The following is a 20,329-nucleotide window of genomic DNA, read 5'->3' as shown; positions in this document are numbered from 1 at the left end:
TTCTGGAGTTGTTGGCTGGCCTCAAGGTTTTTGGTTGCCTTTTCCATGTACTCTGCCATTCTAGAGCGAAGGCCAAGTACATAGTCCACTATATCCTGTTTAGGCTCATGGAGAGGTCTCTCCCAGCCTTCTTTAACAAGGGCAAGTGGTCCCCTTACAGGATGACCAAACAGAAGTTCAAAGGGTGAGAATCCTACTCCCTTCTGTGGTACCTCCCTGTAAGCGAAAAGCAGACATGGCAGGAGGACATCCCATCTCCTTTTGAGTTTTTCTGGGAGCCCCATGATCATGCCTTTTAATGTCTTGTTGAATCTCTCAACTAAGCCATTAGTTTGTGGATGGTAGGGTGTAGTGAATTTATAAGTCACTCCACACTCATTCCACATGTGCTTTAGGTATGCTGACATGAAGTTGGTACCTCTGTCAGACACCACCTCCTTAGGGAAACCCACTCTGGTAAAGATACCAATGAGGGCCTTGGCTACTGCAGGGGCAGTAGTTGACCTAAGGGGAATAGCTTCAGGATACCTGGTAGCATGATCCACTACTACCAGGATGTACATATTTCCTGAGGCTGTGGGAGGTTCTAGTGGACCAACTATGTCCACACCCACTCTTTCAAAGGGCACCCCCACCACAGGAAGTGGAATGAGGGGGGCCTTTGGATGCCCACCTGTCTTACCACTGGCTTGACAGGTGGGGCAGGAGAGGCAAAACTCCTTAACCATGTTGGACATATTGGGCCAGTAGAAGTGGTTGACTAACCTCTCCCACGTCTTGGTTTGTCCCAAATGTCCAGCAAGGGGAATGTCATGGGCCAATGTTAGGATGAACTCTCTGAACAGCTGAGGCACTACCACTCTCCTAGTGGCACCAGGTTTGGGGTCTCTGGCCTCAGTGTACAGGAGCCCATCTTCCCAATAGACCCTATGTGTTCCATTTTTCTTGCCTTTGGACTCTTCAGCAGCTTGCTGCCTAAGGCCTTCAAGAGAGGGACAGGTTTCTTGTCCCTTACACAGCTCTTCCCTTGAGGGTCCCCCTGGGCCTAAGAGCTCAACCTGATAAGGTTCAAGCTCCAAAGGCTCAGTTCCCTCAGAGGGCAGAACTTCTTCCTGAGAAGAGAGGTTCCCTTTCTTTTGCTGTGTTGCAGTTGGTTTCCCAACTGACTTTCCTGTTCTCTTGGTAGGCTGGGCCATTTTTCCAGACTCCAGCTCTACTTTTTCACCCTGTGCCTTGCATTGTGCTCTTGTTTTCACACACACCAGTTCAGGGATACCCAGCATTGCTGCATGGGTTTTTAGCTCTACCTCAGCCCATGCTGAGGACTCCAGGTCATTTCCAAGCAGACAGTCCACTGGGATATTTGAGGAGACCACCACCTGTTTCAGGCCATTGACCCCTCCCCATTCTAAAGTAACCATTGCCATGGGATGTACTTTTCTCTGATTGTCAGCGTTGGTGACTGTGTAAGTTTTTCCAGTCAGGTATTGGCCAGGGGAAACCAGTTTCTCTGTCACCATGGTGACACTGGCACCTGTATCCCTCAGGCCCTCTATTCTAGTCCCATTAATTAAGAGTTGCTGTCTGTATTTTTGCATGTTAGGCGGCCAGACAGCTAGTGTGGCTAAATCCACCCCACCCTCAGAAACTAGAGTAGCTTCAGTGTGAACCCTGATTTGCTCTGGGCACACTGTTGATCCCACTTGGAGACTAGCCATACCAGTGTTACCTGGATGGGAGTTTGGAGTGGAACCTTTCTTGGGACAGGCCTTGTCTCCAGTTTGGTGTCCATGCTGTTTACAGCTATGACACCAGGCCTTTTTGGGATCAAAGTTTTTACCCTTGTACCCATTGTTTTGTGAAGAGGCTCTGGGCCCACCCTCCTGTGCAGGTTTTTGGGGGCCTGTAGAAGACTCTTTACTATTTTTAGTTTTGGTTGTCTCATCACCCTTCTGCTGGGGAGTCTTTGTGACCCCTTTCTTTTGGTCACCCCCTGTTGAAGTCTTGGACACCCTTGTCTTGACCCAATGGTCCGCCTTCTTTCCCAATTCTTGGGGAGAAATTGGTCCTAGGTCTACCAGATGCTGATGCAGTTTATCATTGAAACAATTACTTAACAGGTGTTCTTTCACAAATAAATTGTACAGCCCATCATAATTACTTACACCACTGCCTTGAATCCAACCATCTAGTGTTTTCACTGAGTAGTCAACAAAGTCAACCCAGGTCTGGCTCGAGGATTTTTGAGCCCCCCTGAACCTAATCCTGTACTCCTCAGTGGAGAATCCAAAGCCCTCAATCAGGGTACCCTTCATGAGGTCATAAGATTCTGCATCTTGTCCAGAGAGTGTGAGGAGTCTATCCCTACACTTTCCTGTGAACATTTCCCAAAGGAGAGCACCCCAGTGAGATTTGTTCACTTTTCTGGTTACACAAGCCCTCTCAAAAGCTGTGAACCATTTGGTGATGTCATCACCATCTTCATATTTAGTTACAATCCCTTTGGGGATTTTCAACATGTCAGGAGAATCTCTGACCCTATTTATATTGCTGCCACCATTGATGGGTCCTAGGCCCATCTCTTGTCTTTCCCTCTCTATGGCTAGGATCTGTCTTTCCAAAGCCAATCTTTTGGCCATCCTGGCTAACTGGATGTCCTCTTCACTGGAGTTATCCTCAGTGATTTCAGAGTTGTTGGTCCCTCCTGTGAGGGAACCAGCATCTCTGACTATTATTTGTGGAGTCAGGGCTTGAGAAGCCCTGCTCTCCCTAAGTAGGACTGGAGGGGGGGAATTTCCCTCCAAGTCACTATCTTCATCCTCTGAGTTGCCATCCTCAGAGGGGTTGGCCTTTTCAAACTCTGCCAAAAGCTCCTGGAGCTGTACTTTGGTAGGTTTGGGGCCCATTGCTATTTTCTTTAGTTTACAGAGTGACCTTAGCTCTCTCATCTGTAGATGGAGGTAAGGTGTGGTGTCGAGTTCCACCACATTCACATCTGTGCTAGACATTATGCTTCTAAAAGTTGGAATACTTTTTAAGAAACTAAAACTGGTTCTAGAATCTAATTCAAACTTTTAACAAACTTTTAAACTCTAAAAGAAATGCTAAACAGGATCTAACACAAGGCCCTAGCAGGTCTTTTAAGAATTTAGAAAACTTTTCAAATTGCAAAAATCAATTTCTAATGACAATTTTGGAATTTGTCGTGTGATCAGGTATTGGCTGAGTAGTCCAGCAAATGCAAAGTCTTGTACCCCACCGCTGATCCACCAATGTAGGAAGTTGGCTCTGTATGTGCTATTTCAAAGTAAGGAATAGCATGCACAGAGTCCAAGGGTTCCCCTTAGAGGTAAAATAGTGGTAAAAATAGATAATACTAATGCTCTATTTTGTGGTAGTGTGGTCGAGCAGTAGGCTTATCCAAGGAGTAGTGTTAAGCATTTGTTGTACATACACATAGACAATAAATGAGGTACACACACTCAGAGACAAATCCAGCCAATAGGTTTTGTTATAGAAAAATATCTTTTCTTAGTTTATTTTAAGAACCACAGGTTCAAATTCTACATGTAATAGCTCATTTGAAAGGTATTGCAGGTAAGTACTTTAGGAACTTTAAATCATAAAAATTGCATGTATACTTTTCAAGTTATTGACAAATAGCTGTTTTAAAAGTGGACACTTAGTGCAATTTTCACAGTTCCTAGGGGAGGTAAGTTTTGGTTAGTTTTACCAGGTAAGTAAGACACTTACAGGGTTCAGTTCTTGGTCCAAGGTAGCCCACCGTTGGGGGTTCAGAGCAACCCCAAAGTCACCACACCAGCAGCTCAGGGCCGGTCAGGTGCAGAGTTCAAAGTGGTGCCCAAAACACATAGGCTAGAATGGAGAGAAGGGGGTGCCCCGGTTCCGGTCTGCTTGCAGGTAAGTACCCGCGTCTTCGGAGGGCAGACCAGGGGGGTTTTGTAGGGCACCGGGGGGGACACAAGTCCACACAGAAATTTCACCCTCAGCAGCGCGGGGGCGGCCGGGTGCAGTGTAGAAACAAGCGTCGGGTTTGTAATGGAAGTCAATGGGAGATCTAGGGATCTCTTCAGCGCTGCAGGCAGGCAAGGGGGGGGGTTCCTCGGGGAAACCTCCACTTGGGCAAGGGAGAGGGACTCCTGGGGGTCACTTCTCCAGTGAAAGTCCGGTCCTTCAGGTCCTGGGGGCTGCGGGTGCAGGGTCTCTCCCAGGCGTCGGGACTTTGGATTCAAAGAGTCGCGGTCAGGGGAAGCCTCGGGATTCCCTCTGCAGGCGGCGCTGTGGGGGCTCAGGGGGGACAGGTTTTGGTACTCACAGTATCAGAGTAGTCCTGGGGTCCCTCCCGAGGTGTTGGATCGCCACCAGCCGAGTCGGGGTCGCCGGGTGCAGTGTTGCAAGTCTCACGCCTTTTGCGGGGAGCTTGCAGGGTTCTTTAAAGCTGCTGGAAACAAAGTTGCAGCTTTTCTTGGAGCAGGTCCGCTGTCCTCGGGAGTTTCTTGTCTTTTCGAAGCAGGGGCAGTCCTCAGAGGATGTCGAGGTCGCTGGTCCCTTTGGAAGGCGTCGCTGGAGCAGGATCTTTGGAAGGCAGGAGACAGGCCGGTGAGTTTCTGGAGCCAAGGCAGTTGTCGTCTTCTGGTCTTCCTCTGCAGGGGTTTTTCAGCTAGGCAGTCCTTCTTCTTGTAGTTGCAGGAATCTAATTTTCTAGGGTTCAGGGTAGCCCTTAAATACTAAATTTAAGGGCGTGTTTAGGTCTGGGGGGTTAGTAGCCAATGGCTACTAGCCCTGAGGGTGGGTACACCCTCTTTGTGCCTCCTCCCAAGGGGAGGGGGTCACAATCCTAACCCTATTGGGGGAATCCTCCATCTGCAAGATGGAGGATTTCTAAAAGTCAGAGTCACCTCAGCTCAGGACACCTTAGGGGCTGTCCTGACTGGCCAGTGACTCCTCCTTGTTGCTTTCTTTGTTCCCTCCAGCCTTGCCGCCAAAAGTGGGGGCCGTGGCCGGAGGGGGCGGGCAACTCCACTAAGCTGGAGTGCCCTGCTGGGCTGTGACAAAGGGGTGAGCCTTTGAGGCTCACCGCCAGGTGTCACAGCTCCTGCCTGGGGGAGGTGTTAGCATCTCCACCCAGTGCAGGCTTTGTTACTGGCCTCAGAGTGACAAAGGCACTCTCCCCATGGGGCCAGCAACATGTCTCTGGTGTGGCAGGCTGCTGGAACTAGTCAGCCTACACAGACAGTCGGTTAAGTTTCAGGGGGCACCTCTAAGGTGCCCTCTGTGGTGTATTTTACAATAAAATGTACACTGGCATCAGTGTGCATTTATTGTGCTGAGAAGTTTGATACCAAACTTCCCAGTTTTCAGTGTAGCCATTATGGTGCTGTGGAGTTCGTGTTTGACAGACTCCCAGACCATATACTCTTATGGCTACCCTGCACTTACAATGTCTAAGGTTTTGTTTAGACACTGTAGGGGTACCATGCTCATGCACTGGTACCCTCACCTATGGTATAGTGCACCCTGCCTTAGGGCTGTAAGGCCTGCTAGAGGGGTGTCTTACCTATACTGCATAGGCAGTGAGAGGCTGGCATGGCACCCTGAGGGGAGTGCCATGTCGACTTACTCGTTTTGTCCTCACTAGCACACACAAGCTGGCAAGCAGTGTGTCTGTGCTGAGTGAGAGGTCTCCAGGGTGGCATAAGACATGCTGCATCCCTTAGAGACCTTCCTTGGCATCAGGGCCCTTGGTACTAGAAGTACCAGTTACAAGGGACTTATCTGGATGCCAGGGTCTGCCAATTGTGGATACAAAAGTACAGGTTAGGGAAAGAACACTGGTGCTGGGGCCTGGTTAGCAGGCCTCAGCACACTTTCAATTGTAAACATAGCATCAGCAAAGGCAAAAAGTCAGGGGGCAACCATGCCAAGGAGGCATTTCCTTACACACACATATTCCTATAGACATAGGGAGGGGTGCTGAAGCACTGAGAGGAACATCAGTAGAAGCAGAAGTGAGAAAAAGGCCACTTGATAGGGTCAGAAAAATATTTTCTTGACATTGATTTTCCATGTAGTTGGTAACCACGGCAATCAGAAATAATGTATAGAGATACATCAAATGATGCATGGGAACTTAGTGGAGTGGTTACATGAAGCCTGGGGTTGGAAGTGAGGAGAGCAGGTTAAACATTACTGGACTGTGACAGACGATACATGGATCACTATACACAGGAGTCCAGAGGGTGATGTGACATCGACTATGTGGGGGGATTCAAAGTGGGGCTTCTTCAAACTGGAAGCAGTGCTATTCGAGTGCTGTTTTAGACAGCGCTTCCGAAGTGGCATCTGCAAGGCCGCAGTAGCTGTGAGGGGACTGTCAAAGCCATGACACCAGTGAATTCTGAAAGGAGGAAGTGATAGAGTTTGCTCTACTTTTGTGCCCTATGATACGCTGCTCCCCTCACAGTGGCACCTTTGTGTTAGCTTCTTTGCTCTCCAGGGTTAGGAAAATGTCTGCCTCTACTAACTGAACTCGATTTGAAGAGGCCCAATTTACATCCAAAGGCTAGATAATTTTTGCTATGAAGCTTGAGGCCGTGCAGTGCTTGGGTCCGGAGTCACAACTCCTTTTCCACCATTTTGGAGACAACACCTTTCGCTTTCTTCTTGCCTAGATCTAACCTTTGAGCTTGGTTGGTGGCCCTCTGGAGGTTATCAAGAGCATGTGCTATCGCCTAGTGTTAAGCTCTACTCAAGTCAGTTTGTTAATACACCCACTGCAGAGGTCTTGACAGAATGAGAATGTCACAGATTACAATCCTGATATAGCTTTTTCAAGGCTTCATCTCTGCAAGGTCGATGCAAGTGAATTATAGCGATTTTGTTAAGAATGGCACCTGCTTTGAAGCGCTATGTAATGGCAGAACCTTTATTACCAAGCCCTATATAAAGGAAAAGACTGCACCGAAACACGCACCAGACAAAGAGAATCCCTAGGGGAGAGGATGTGGCGTAAGGGCCAGAGCTACAGACTTTAGAGATGGGGAACAACATCCTCCGATTCTGGGCAGATCACTTAGGGCCTGATTACGAGTCTGGCGGTCACAAGACCTCCAGATTCGTGGTGGTGGTCGGACCGCTGCGGCTATGACGGTCTGAACCCCACATTATGAGTTTGGCAGGCGGACCCGCCAACAGACCACTGTCTCCAACAGGATTCAATCAATCAGGTGTTTTAAAGTGCACTACTCATCCATAGGGCCTGAAGACGCTGAGGGGTGTGTCCTCAGAGATCAGTTGAAGAGCCAAGTCTTGAGGTCCTTCGGGAACTGAGGCAGCAGTGGCGACTGTCTAAGATGAAGAGGTAAGGTGTTCCAACCTTTTGCTGCCAGGTATGTGAAAGATGTTCCTCCAGTCGAGGACATCTTTGTGCGGGGTACGTTGGTGAGTGCCTGCTGGGATGAGCAGAGAGGTCTGGAAGGGGAATACAAGTGATGCAGTGGTTGAGGTAACTGGGTCCGCTGTCGTGGAGGGCTCTGAAGGCGTGCATGCAGAGTTTGAAGTTGATCCTCTTCTCGACAGTGAGCCAGTGGAAGTTTTTCAGGTGTCCTTTGATGTGCTCTTGATGGGGAATGTTTAGGACGAGTCTGACGGCAGCGTTCTGAATTTGTTGCAGCTTGCTCAGGTTCTCCATGGCGGTTCCAGCATAGTGGGCGTTGTCCTAGCCAAGTCTGCTTGTGATTAGTGCGTGTCATGGTTTTTCGGCAGTCAGTTGGTATCCTTCTGAAGGTCTTCCGTAGGATTCTTAGGGTGTGGAAACAGGTGGTGGCGACGGAGTTGACCTGTCTGGTCATGGTGAGCGTTGAGCCGAGGGTGACGCTGAGGTTTTGTGCGTGGTCTGTGGGGGGCCTGCCGAGTGTTGATGGCTACCAGGAGTCGTCTCAGGCTGTGGAGGAAGGTCCCATGATGAGGATCACGGTTTTGCCAGAGTTCAGCTTAGGGCAGCTCTCCCTCATCCAGGTAACAACTGCTTCCATCCCGTCCCTGAAGTTCTTCTTGGCTGCGGTGGGGTTCTCATCAGGGAGATGATTAACTGGGTGTCATCTGCGTAGGAGACGATGTTCTGTAGTTACTGACGATAGGGGCGAGTGGGGTCATGTAGATGTTGAAAAGCGTGGGGCTCAACGATGATCCTCAGGGTACTCCACATCTGATGTCTTTAGGTTCTGACAAGTGTGGCAGGAGTCTGACTTTCTGTGTTCTACCTCTCAGGAAGGAGTGTATCCATCGAAGGGCCTTGCCGCATATACCTGCTTCGTGGAGTCTAGCGCATAGGGTGCGGTGGGATACTGTATCGAAGGCAGCTGAAAGATCAAGTAGGATGAGGGCTACTGTATGTCCATGGTCAAGGAGGGAACAGATGACATCTGTGGTGGCGAGCAGGGCGGTTTTGGTGCTGTGTTTCGGTTCTGAATCCTGATTGGGAGATGTCAAGGATGTTGTTGTCTTCGATGTGTTATCGTAGCTGATTGTTGTTTGCTTTCTTGGCGACCTTAGCTGGGAAGGGCAGCAGCGAGATGGGGTGGTAGTTGTTGAGATCCGTTGGGTGGGCTGGGGGTTTCTTCAGAAATGGTTGGATCTCGGCATGCTTACAGTCTTCTGGGTAGATTGCTGACTCTAAGGAGCAGTTGATGGTCTTGCAGAGTTCAGGCGCGATCGCAGCGCTGGCCTTGTTGAAGGTGTAGTGGAGGCAGGGGTCGGTAGATGCTCCGGAGTAGATGCTGCTCATGGCTGACTGGGCCTCCTCCATCATGAGGGGGGTCCAGGTGTGTAGGGGTCTTGAGGGATCGGAGGGTCCTGGCAGCGGTGTTGTTGGTGAGTTCAGCGAGTCTTGGGGTCCTAAGCTGTCGTGGATGTCTTTGATCTTCTGATGGAAGAAGGTGGCAAGTCTGTCGTAGAGATCCTAAGATGGAGGGATGTTGGTGGTCTTGGCGAATTCTTTGATGACGTTAAAGAGTTCTTTAGTGTTGTGTGTGGTCGTATTGATGCGGTCCTCCAGGGCGGTTTTCCTGGTGGACCTGGTGAAGCCATGGTGGTATTTTGTGGCGGATTTGAAAGTTGCAAGGTCTTCTGGGGATTTGCTGTTCCTCCACTGCTTCTCCAGCGTCTTGCATGAGCCCCTTGATTCCTGGAGTGTGGGGCTGAACAAGCTGGCTTTCTTGGAGGAGTGTTTCCCTGTGGTCATCTGGAGGGGAGCTAGGGTGTTGGCGCAGTCGGTAATCCATTTGTGGAGGTTTTGTGCTGAGTTGTTGGCATCAGTCGTGTTGGGGGTGGTGAGTTGCTGAGGGTGTTGATGAGTTGCTCCTCTGAGGTCTGGTTCTATTTTATGTAGGAGGGGCACGCGGTATGAGTGTTTGCGGTGGGTGTGGAGATGTGGATGCAGTGGTGGGCGGTCCAGTGTAGCGGGGTTGAGTCGACGATGATGATGCTGCTGCTGGTAGAGAAAATTGGGTCAATGGTGTGTCCGGCGGTGGGCGTTGGTGAGGTGACCAGTTGCTTGAGCCTGATTGTGTCCAGTAGTGATGAGGTGTTGTGGTTGTTGAGGTAATTGAAATGGAATTTGAGGTCATCAAGGAGAATGTATTTTCTGGAGGTGAGTGCGTGGGGGGCTATGATGTCGATGATGGCGTCGCTGAACTCTGGGCATGGTCCGGATGGTCTGTAGATGAGGGTGCCACGGGTGGTGGTCTTCAGGGTGGTGTGAACTTGGAAGAGAAGGTGCTCCATAAGGGGGGTGAATTCCTGTGTGTTGATAGTCAGTCCGAGGGTGGTTTTATAATCAATGGCTATGCCGCCTCCTGATCTGGATGGACGGTCTTCACAGAGCAGCTTGTGGTTGCTGGGGATAGCGATGTCTGGTCCGGATGATGTGTTAGTCCATGTCTCGGTGAGGAAAGCGATGTACGGGCGGGTGGTATCTATCACATCCCAGATCTCCATGACGTGTTTGTGCAGGGGCCGGATGTTGAGGAGGATGCACTTGAGGTGGTCTGGAGGCGATTCTGGCGCTGTGATATCTGGCGTTTGGTGTGCGGAGAAAGTGAGGTGGCATTTGCGGCAGGAGAAAGGTCCGTGGGTGTCCTTGGGGAAGCAGGGTGGCAGGTGCTCCGACGTCCTGGGTTCAGTGCGTGGAGGGTTACGGCATTGTATCAGTAGGTGGTGCGAGATCCAGGGTCCGTGGCGCTGAGTGCGGTTCAGGCACAGACGGGCACAAAGGCGTGCCATTGGTGCACCCTCTGCACGTAGCCATGCAGTAGTCACCCTTAAGAAAGGGAGGGAGGGGGGGATTGGTAAGCTTGGTGGCGGGAGGGAGGGAAGCACTACGAGGATGAGGGCAGGGCCCTGGGGGCAGCAGCGTTGAGGAGGAAAGCGCGAGAGTGCAAAACGGGTGCAGAAAAATAACAGAGAGACGGAAGTAAACAGGAGTAAAAACAGACAAAAGAAGAGAAAGAGGAAAGACAGAAAACAGACAGGCACAGATGACCACTAGGCCACCAGGCCACCAGGGATGAGGTACAGGTGGGGGCCTGCGGGTGGAGGCGGGCCTCGAACACAACAGCAGCAGCAGGCAACCAGTGGCCACGCAGGAGGGAGCAACGGACACTGGCCTAAAGGTCAGAGAAGTCACCTCTCACTGGGCAGCGGCCACCCTTAAGAAGGGGGTGGGAATTGGTCAGCTGGGAGGGCAGGAAGCGCTACGAGGGTGGGGCCTCAGGGGCAGCAGCGGTGGGGAGGGAAATGCTGAAGAGTGCACAATGGGTGAAGAAAACTAAAAGAGAGACAGAAGTAAAAAACAGGAGTAAACAGGAGTAAAAACAGACAAAAGAGGAGAAAGAGGAAGGACAGAAAACAGATAGGCAGAGATGGCCACTAGGCCACCAGGGATGAGGCGCAGGAAGGTGCCTGAGGGTAGATGCGGGCCTCGAACACAGAGCCAGCAGGCTCTGTGAAGAGACAGCAGCAGCAGTGGCCACGCTGGAGGGAGCGACGGACACTGTCCAAAAGGATTCAAGATCCTGACGGGCTGACGGCAGTCCTGGTTGTAACCACCCAGGAAGCTGAACTCAGCGCTGCCCTGCTGATTACAACCTTGTTCTCTGCTGGTTTTTAAATGGCAGTTTCCCCACCATGAAAAGGCTGGCAGAGCACAAGTGCAGACAGTGCGCATTCCGAGGGTGCTGGTCGGCCCCCCTCTGTGCTATGAGATAGCACTTGGCTCCTTTAAGGGCCTTAACGGGCCTTTAGAGGGAATGCTGTATTTCAAGTTTTCCGTTGGTCAACCAGCTCAGACTGGCGGAAATCTTGTAATAGGGTGGTGGGGGAACACCCCTGTCTTTGCCCATTGCAGGTTACAATCCTGCCATAGCTTTATCGCGGCTTCATCTCTGCAAGTTCGATGCAAATGAATTATAGTGCAGAACCTTTATTACCAAGCCCTAAAACAATTTTGAAAAGTTATTCCCAGACTGCCCCTACATGCTACAGACAAGGAACCCTAGGGTGGAGAGGATATGGCATAAGGGCCATTACTGCTGACTTCGGAGCCAGGGAGTATCGATGCTGGCTCAACAGCTTGTGATTCTGGGAAAATCACTTAATCTCCCCTTGCTACCAAAAATAAATGTGTTCTTGTGTAATGTAATCGGTGCTCATGTAAGCGTTGTAATACCTTTGTATCGAGTTTGCGATATATAAAACGGCAAAAAATAAATAAAGCGCTCCAATACCTTTGTGTCGAGTTTGCGCTACATAAAACAGCAAAAAAAGTAAAATAAAAAAGACCCCCCAGACATCGTAAAGAAGCAGCAAGATGCCAGAAAACAAGGAACAAACAACATACGGCCACGCAGCACAAAGCAAAAGAAAAAAAAGTAGTACACCACACTAAGGTATATGGACAATCGTGCAATTATCCATGTAACAGGGTCAGTCTCAAAGGCGGTAACAAACCAGCCTCAAGGCAGGACAAATGTAAAGCATTTACCAACGACATCAAGGGATTTTTGAAAGGCAGGCCCAGAACCAATGAAAGTGATAGGCTTGTGATGGGTGTGGTTAAAGCCCTCAGAATAGATTACAACATGTTGAGAAGAGCAGCGTTTGCGCGCTGCTGTGCTTGACCTAAAAAGGAAGACAAAGTGTTGGAAATACCAAATTTCTAAACGAAAAAAAGAGGATAGCAAGGGCACAATACAAGGAAGACAGGAGTCTCTCCCAGAATCACAAAACGTTCTCCTGTGGCTAATTGTCACGTACTCCTGAAAATTCAGAAGTAAGTCAAAGCTAAGTCACACCGACTTGCAGAAAAATCTTTGTAATTTGGGCCCTAGTAGCTGATCCCTCTGGGGCCGTATTACGGAAAGTGTCACATGCCCGTTGTGCCCCTGGAGTACTTTGGTATTACAGAAGGGGCTGCAGACACTAATACAGATAGCACAGGGCTATCTGTAGAGGGTGTTCGCTTATTTGCATGGGGACGTGGCCCTAGGCAAATGAGGGAATCTCTTTACCTCTGCATCTGTGCCGTATTATGGATGCGGGCACAAAGGCAAAGAAGCTGTCAGGAAGCGCTCTGAAAGTGTGCCACAAAAAGGTGGTGCACTATTAGCGTACACCCCCGATGGCAGCCCTCTAGGGAGGGAATGGGAGGTCGTATGGACCCTCCAGACATCCCCTTACATGCGGGTGCAGTGACTCACTGCACCCACCTGCAGGGGGATTTCTAATCCCTCTTGAAGGTGCAGGCAGGTTGTCGCCTGCACAGTGAACCACGGAGCTGCTTTGAAGCAGCTGCTTTGTATTCCAAACGGCTGCCCTGAGGACAGCATATTCACTGTAATAGGACACACTTTCCCCGTTTGCGCATGGCACGCCTATTTAAAGGTGCTCCGTGACGCAAACAGGAAAAGTGCACCGTATGTGTAATCGGGCCCTAGGTAAACATTGAAAGGGGACTCTAGAAAAGAAGGTGAGAGACAGATGGGGACAACTGGTCTCTAGGGAACAGGACAACACTACATACATTCAGAAAAGTCATTGCTTTATTGCAGCACATCCTTGTGCAGTATATTTTTGAGAAAAATTATATTTTAGAGATACAGGCAATGGTTAGAGAAGACAGTGTTGCAAATGTCACTGGAACATAGCCTTTTCTTTGGATTCCGGGTCAGTGACACCCTCAAGGGAAGTATTTGTTCAACCTTTCTTCCCAGTACAATTGCTAACCTGCATTTTAAGGGATGGGCCCACATCAAAGGTGAAAAAATGGTAATGTCACCATAAATGTGTAAAACAGATCCCTCTTTGTTCAGATACTTGTACTGGTTTCTTTGAGGACCTGTGGAGTCACTCCCATCCCCAGTGCTGTAGCATGGGTAACATGGGCATTAAAAAGGCAAGTACAATGCTTGACCTACTCCACAGAAGGGTAAAAATGGAAAGCCATGATTCAGGTGCACTAGACCCCTCTCATATCTGGGCCCCGGTGTCTCTGAATCTGCTACATTAGTCACAACTCAGTTCCACAGCATTCTGTAAATTTATCTCAAAACAAACTTGTGTTTCCCCACTGTGCTGCAGACTTCTTAAGCTTGGTGGACAAAGCACATTATGAAAACAAAAAGGGTACACAGCCCACCCTTTACCCAGCCTTGATGTCAGAGAAGGGGTGTGCAATCAACATGTTTCTTCACAGTGTGCCACTCCAGTCAGACACTAGAAACGACAGTTGAGGACTTGCCTGAAAAGCTCCTAAGTTCTTAAGTTCTTCAGTGCCAGGTCACTTGTGAATTTCAGGATTACCTGTGCCAGTCTGCAAAGACGAAAAATAGCAGGACTGGGCGAGCTACTCGCGTATGACATAAGCAGATCAGAAGGCCTTCTATTGGGAGACTTCGGGAGCGAAGAAGAGGCTCAGGAAGAAAGAGACTTCTCACGGCTGAACCCCATCACTAAGGAAGAGGTGGATATTGTACAATGATGCTACAGCAAGTGTGAACACCCTTCTCATGCATAGGTGCTCCTCCAAGTGCCACATGACCAAACCAGCTTACGTTGTGTGGTGACAACAAAGACTTTGGATATTCAAAATAATATGATACACAAAGGCGAGAATGATAATGTCAGAGGCCGAGCAGAATCTGCAGATGTTATGACTGGTAAAAGGGCAGGAATACGCGTGCCAGCCCTACATTGCCACACCTTTGAACCCATGCACTTAGTGCTGATTAAAACCAACCCAGGACTTTTTGTGTTGCTGTGGTGGACAGCCAGTGAGGATGTTGGTGATTTTTTTTATTTCCACTACTTTGACCATTACTCATGTTCAGACATCCATCACCACACTGGGCTTTAGTTGCCCTACCTGGTCTGGAGTACACTGGGCAATATGGATTGATCAAAGAATAGTGACGGTATGATTGCTGAACAGATCAAAATGATCTGCAATGGGAGAGTGGGCAAATTATGTTTGGCTGCTGCCCTGAGGCCGCACATGATCGCTGCATGTGATTTCATAGAAAAACACATTGATTGAATACCAATTCTGAGAAACCATTTCACCTAAACTGTTTTATCAAATTTTTCAAAAGGAATGGCATTTGCTAGACTGTCAGTTGTATTTTGAATTACATTTTATTTGCTTTTTTAAGGAATAAGGGGGTCATTCTAACTCTGATGGGCGGCGGAGGCCGCCCGCCAGAGTTCCCCCCTCCAGAACACCGCTCCGCGGTCATTCGACCGCTGCGGTGATTCTGGGTTTCCCACTGGGCTGGCGGGCGACCGCCAAAAGGCCGCCCGCCAGCCCAGTGGGAAACTCCCTTCCCACGAGGAAGCCGGCTCCGAATGGAGCCGGCGGAGTGGGAAGGTGCGACGGGTGCAGTTGCACCTGTCGCGAATTTCACTGTCTGCAATGCAGACAGTGAAATTCAAAGTGGGGCCCACTTACGGGGGCCCCTGCAGTGCCCATGCCATGGCATGGGCACTGCAGGGGCCCCCAGGGTCCCCACAACACCCCATACCGCCATCCTGTTCCTGGCGGGCGAACCGGCAGTAACAGGATGGCGGTATGGGGTGTCTGAATCCCCATGGCGGCGCAGCGAGCTGCGCCGCCATGGAGGATTCAGAAGGGCAGCGGAAAACCGGCGGGAGACCGCCGGTTTTCCTCTTCTGACCGCGGCTGAACCGCCGCGGTCAGAATGCCCTGCGGGGCACCGCCAGCCTGTTGGCGGTGCTCTCGCCGACCCTGGCCCCGGCGGTCTAGTACCGCCGGGGTCAGAATCACCCCCTAAATGTCATTCGCCTACCAAATGGTTCTCTCTGTTGTTTTTTTGACAGGTTTGCATAGTTTGTGTTTCTGTTCACCCCTTCCCATCTAGCATCCTATCACTGGGTTACGTTACCTCCTTTTTATTCTTTAAAAAAAATTATTTTCTTGTGGGCTTAAACCCCCTAGACCCCAAAACACCACTTTCTACTCTTTTTATTTTCCTTCTATGTTTTCACTTCTTCCTTCACATTCATTGTTCTGGGAGGGGCAATCGGTGGGTGGGGGGGGGGCAGAGTGGGGGGGTTCGGGGAGTGAGCCTCAAACCCCCTTCCTTCACCATTTTCAATATTGAGTTTATTTTCTCCCTACCCTATGCTACTCCTGCCCCTCTACCTTTTGTCACCTTATCTCCTTTTTCCACTTTTATATTAAATTTGTGTTCCATAACCAGGATTCGCTATGGTGGCCACAGTTTTTCTTTTAAAACCATGCTAAAATAACAGGTTTTTAACATATTATTATTAGTTTTTTCATAACTGGTCTTGGATTTTACTTTTCTAATATATACAACCAAACTGTATTTCTATTTATTTTTTTATTCAAAGGTTTTTTTATTATCTAGTATCTCAGGAATGGGTATGTATCATTTATATTTTCGATGAATTTACATAAAAAGTTACAGAACATATTTCAAAAGAGTTGTGTTTTTTACATTCAAACAATGTTCTTGAAAATAAAAAATGAAAACAGGCGGTTTCTTTCCACAACACAGGAGTCCTACATTTATGGACCGTCCAACTTCAACAACCAGTTCTCTAGGTGCTATGTTCAATGACTCTTTCACATCATGTCATACCACTTAAAAGTCTGCACAAATACTGTTTTCAGTCACTTTGACGTAAGTTCCCTTTGCAGCTTCACCTTCTGCTCGGTACCTCGTCATACGGTACATAATATTTGAGCTGCACGAGCACAATGTGGAAGGAACTGGAGGTGGGAGTCCTGGCCAGGCTCATGACGCCAGGAGTGGGAGTCCTGGCCAGGCTCATGACGCCAGGAGAGGGAGTCCTGGCCAGGTTCATGACACCAGGAGTGGGAGCCCTGGCCAGGCTCATGACGCCAGGAGTGGGAGTCCTGGCCAGGTTCATGATGCCAGGAGTGGGAGTCCTGGCCAGGCTCATGACGACTCATGACGGCTCATGACGGCTCATGACGTCAGGAGTGGGAGTCCTGGCCAGGCTCATGACGCTAGGAGTGGGAGTCCTGGCCAGGCTCATGACGCAAGGAGTGGGAGTCCTGGCCAGGTTCATGACGCCAGGAGTGGGAGTCCTGGCCCGCTCATGACGGCTCATGACGTCAGGAGTGGGAGTCCTGGCCAGGCTCATGACGCCAGGAGTGGGAGTCCTGGCCAGGCTCATGACGCCAGGAGTGGGAGTTCTGGCCAGGTTCATGACGCCAGGAGTGGGAGTCCTGGCCAGTCTCATGACGGCTCATGACTTCAGGAGTGGGAGTTCTGGCCAGGTTCATGATGCCAGGAGTGGGAGTCCTGGCCAGGTTCATGACGCCCAGCTTGGAAGAAGTGCCCACTGGGTTTTAAAGCAGAGGACAGACATGCTTCTCAGCTTACTCTTAAAAAGAAGTTGAAATGTGAGACAGCCAACATTAATGTAGATTGATGTATAGCCAGTGATTTAAATGGGCAGGTACTGCGTACCTGCACTTTTTTTTTATTTGAAAGGGGAGGTATCTGCAATTTGAGGTCTGCTGTAATATATTTAATGGGAGAGTACTGGCAATTCCCAGGAGCAAAGAGGTACTCTGAATATAGAGTACCAACACTTCTGTATTTCCATTTAAAGCACTGTGTACAGGAACTTGCTCATGTGCTGGCACAGAGTAACAGTCTACTGCAGTCATTAAGGCCCTTGGAGTCCAGGTCATTTTCTTCTGGCCAATCAGTATGCTGAATTCTGAACTTAGTATTTTTAATCAAGAGCCCTTTGGTGATAGTACTTTTCTGTGCAACTTAATGCGTTTTAACGAGTGATCTCGTTTGTTGTGTATGAACCTGTGCTACATAAGCTGCTCTGGAGTGAGGTGTGGACATAATGACTCCTAACGTTCATAGCACCAATCTGTAACATACAGTAATGCACAAGTCCATGCTCCAGCACTGTTGCATGCAGCCAACTGATGCCATACCGGTTTGTGATCCTTTTCGGCAAGAGTGTTTGATTAATCTTTTGCCCATATCTATCATACCTGTCAATGCATCTCTACCCACCCGGAACAGATGTGCAATGGCAGACATGACGTCACGTGATACTTCCATTCCAAGTTGTGGTCTGACTTGCAGCCCTGGGCTATCCTTTCAAAAACCATTGCAATGTGTTACATTAACTCTCTTTTGACTAAATTAAACCCAATGGCTGAAAGCACAGTGTGCCCAGCGACATGGAGATGGCTGGTAACCCTCTATGTCTATGAAGCATTGTTCATCAAATGACATGTAACGTGGATAGCAGACATTTTTCAACAATGGTGCCTGATAGGTAACTAACTCTGCACGGAGCCACTAAGATGTCTGGAAATATCCTTATTTCTTATATGTCCCAGTTGCCACAGATGATGCCATTGTTAAGGGAACCGCAGTAAACGGCTGCTGTGGCAGCATTACACCCTGTCCACAGATAGGCTATGTGCCCGGCTGCGTTCTGCAAGATGTGTGGCCTAGTGTTGAGAATGGAAACAGCGATCGTGGCAAATCCGACTCACAAACACGTGAACCTTTTGTCTTCAAGTGCCCCCTAAATAGTCACATGACGAGCAGCTTCAAAAAGTAGTATTCATCTGTCAAAAATGAGCATTTATCCATAAACTTACTATTCGCCTCTGAAAATTGAATTTACCTCCATTGGAGGATAAAAGCTGACAACCCTGTCAATTTAAGCGCTATAGTAGGGGAAAATGCATCAGTGAATAAGCTGCCGTTAACACAGCGGAAAGCGATATGTGCCCAGCAAGCACTTTACAGAGAGAGAGTGATGCAGTAAGTCATGGTACACTGTCAGAGTTAGGCTGTGTGTAAGGGTCAGAGCACATGAATGGGCTTCCAAAATACTGACTGATGGAGAGATGTTGGAGACTTGTCAAGTAGTGACAAATAAACCAAGACAATCACTGTCCAGAAGCCTATAGTAGAGAGCCCACAGCAGGTGGACATTTATGAATGCTATCCTTAAGCAACTATCTCTGCATCATCTGGCCGTATTGCCTGGGTCTGCAGTCCTCATATGGAATGTGAGGGACAGCCCTCAAAGGAGCACCCTGCTGAACTTAGCTATTCAAGGACCACTGACGACTCCAACCAGCACCTAGAGGGTAGGCAAAGCAGGACACACGGCAGTGGAAGATGCCATGAGGCGAGGATAAATTGGAACAGCAATCTCATAAAAGGGAGTTGGAAGAAGACGCCAGTGTGAGAACTCCACCAGTTCATGAGATAAACTGTGCAAGAAGAAATACAGGAAGACTGTCAAGGAGATATGATCAATGAGGCTCCTGTGAAAGGAAAATGGACACAGGACAAGGGAGATGAGGACATTCTGCCCTTTCAAAGAAGGGATTTAACACCTCCCCACACAGATATAGATGATGGCGGGGACTCCAGCCACAGTGAATAATATTAAATTCTAGAAGCCATGAAGATTGCACAGGAGTCCAAGGGCGTTGAAGAATCCCCATGATTGTAGATGAGGATGGGGACACTCCATCTGCTCCCACCAAGTGTCCAAGTATAAGGATGAAGCAAGCCGGGAACCCCCTGGCATCACAGTGATAACCTATTGTGTGTATCTACTGCACCATATTGGACAGCTACTTTACCACAGTATGTACATAGAAGGACCTGTGCAGTTGCCTCTTCTTGCCCATGGTCAGACATTTCTGGCTAAGCTCTCAGGTTGGGAGCCAGAACTTCTGACCACGTCTTCCAGATCCACAGACACTTCAGAAGTGGCTACTGCATTCCCCAAATAGCTAGAGTTCAGCAGCTGCACGCTCAACGAAGCCATGGTGGCAGTAGGCTCATGTCCAGACGCCTAAGGCGTGTCATGCTGTCCCACACTGCCCTCTGCTGTTCATTGGCAAGGTGGGGTTTGTCTCTTCAAGAGGGATCAGACACGGGCCTTCTCGCTGTCTGGGCTTCGGGGTTGTAATTTAGCACCTCAAGTCTTCCCAGTTCATCCCAAAAGAGGGTCCGCCTTCACAGTGATGGGCTGAGTAGCTGAACCGGAGTCCTCGGCTAGGGCACGTTTCCATAGGAGGCTGGAAAAAGAAAGAGAAATCAGTATTAACACGCAGATAGCCCAGGTGCACGAAAGTGAATGATGAGTGTGAGGTACCAGAATATCGTCATCAGAATATCGTCTCTCATAAATACTGTTCCTTAAATGTCATTACAAAAAATTCGCCCCACTGGAGTTAATCATAAAAAGCTACAGCCCAACAAGACGATACTTTTGTAAATGATAACTAAGACAAAATATATGTCAGACGATATTTCTGACTACGCGATTCTGGAATAAATCCTTTAAGAGCAAACCAGAGCAGGCCGAAGGATATCCAGGCAGACCACTGACATTGAAATGGTCGGAGGAGAAAGGAAGAGAAAACATTGAGATTTTGGTGTAAACAGAGATATCCATTTGGCGGCTGAATTTAGAAACATGAAACCAGATAACCGGGAATCAATATCTACTTGTCCAAATTGTGTGATCCTCAGCACATATTTAATTTCACAAATTTCCCATCTCACATATGAGAGCGCTTTTAAATACTTCAGATCAGGACGTGCACTGTACAAGCACTTCTGTTTAATTCGGTAGACTGTAATGTTTCTCCATCTACAATAAAAATCTAGGCTGCTTTTATGGTTTGCATGACTGCTGACTTGCCTTTTATGACAGTTCTCTGACGGTGTGCCAT

The 20,329-nt window shown here is 48.9% G+C and overlaps 1 protein-coding gene across 2 annotated transcripts in view; it reads right to left on the bottom strand.

Annotated features, from left to right (window-relative positions):
* Positions 1 to 15,366: 15,366 nt before the first annotated feature.
* SAMD10 (sterile alpha motif domain containing 10) overlaps positions 15,367 to 20,329 on the bottom strand; it is an 80,170-nt gene continuing 75,207 nt past the window's right edge. The window contains exon 5 of one of the 2 annotated variants that reach the window (XM_069243243.1): positions 15,367 to 19,669. In XM_069243243.1, coding sequence (XP_069099344.1) covers positions 19,562 to 19,669 — 108 coding nt within the window. In that variant the 3' untranslated portion in view covers positions 15,367 to 19,561. The remainder of the gene's footprint in view (positions 19,670 to 20,329) is intronic. The other variant, XM_069243245.1, reaches the window with a different exon arrangement.

Source organism: Pleurodeles waltl, chromosome 7 (assembly GCF_031143425.1).
Source record: "Pleurodeles waltl isolate 20211129_DDA chromosome 7, aPleWal1.hap1.20221129, whole genome shotgun sequence".
Taxonomy (NCBI): domain Eukaryota; kingdom Metazoa; phylum Chordata; class Amphibia; order Caudata; family Salamandridae; genus Pleurodeles; species Pleurodeles waltl.
This window is presented reverse-complemented; position numbering and strand designations above follow the sequence as displayed.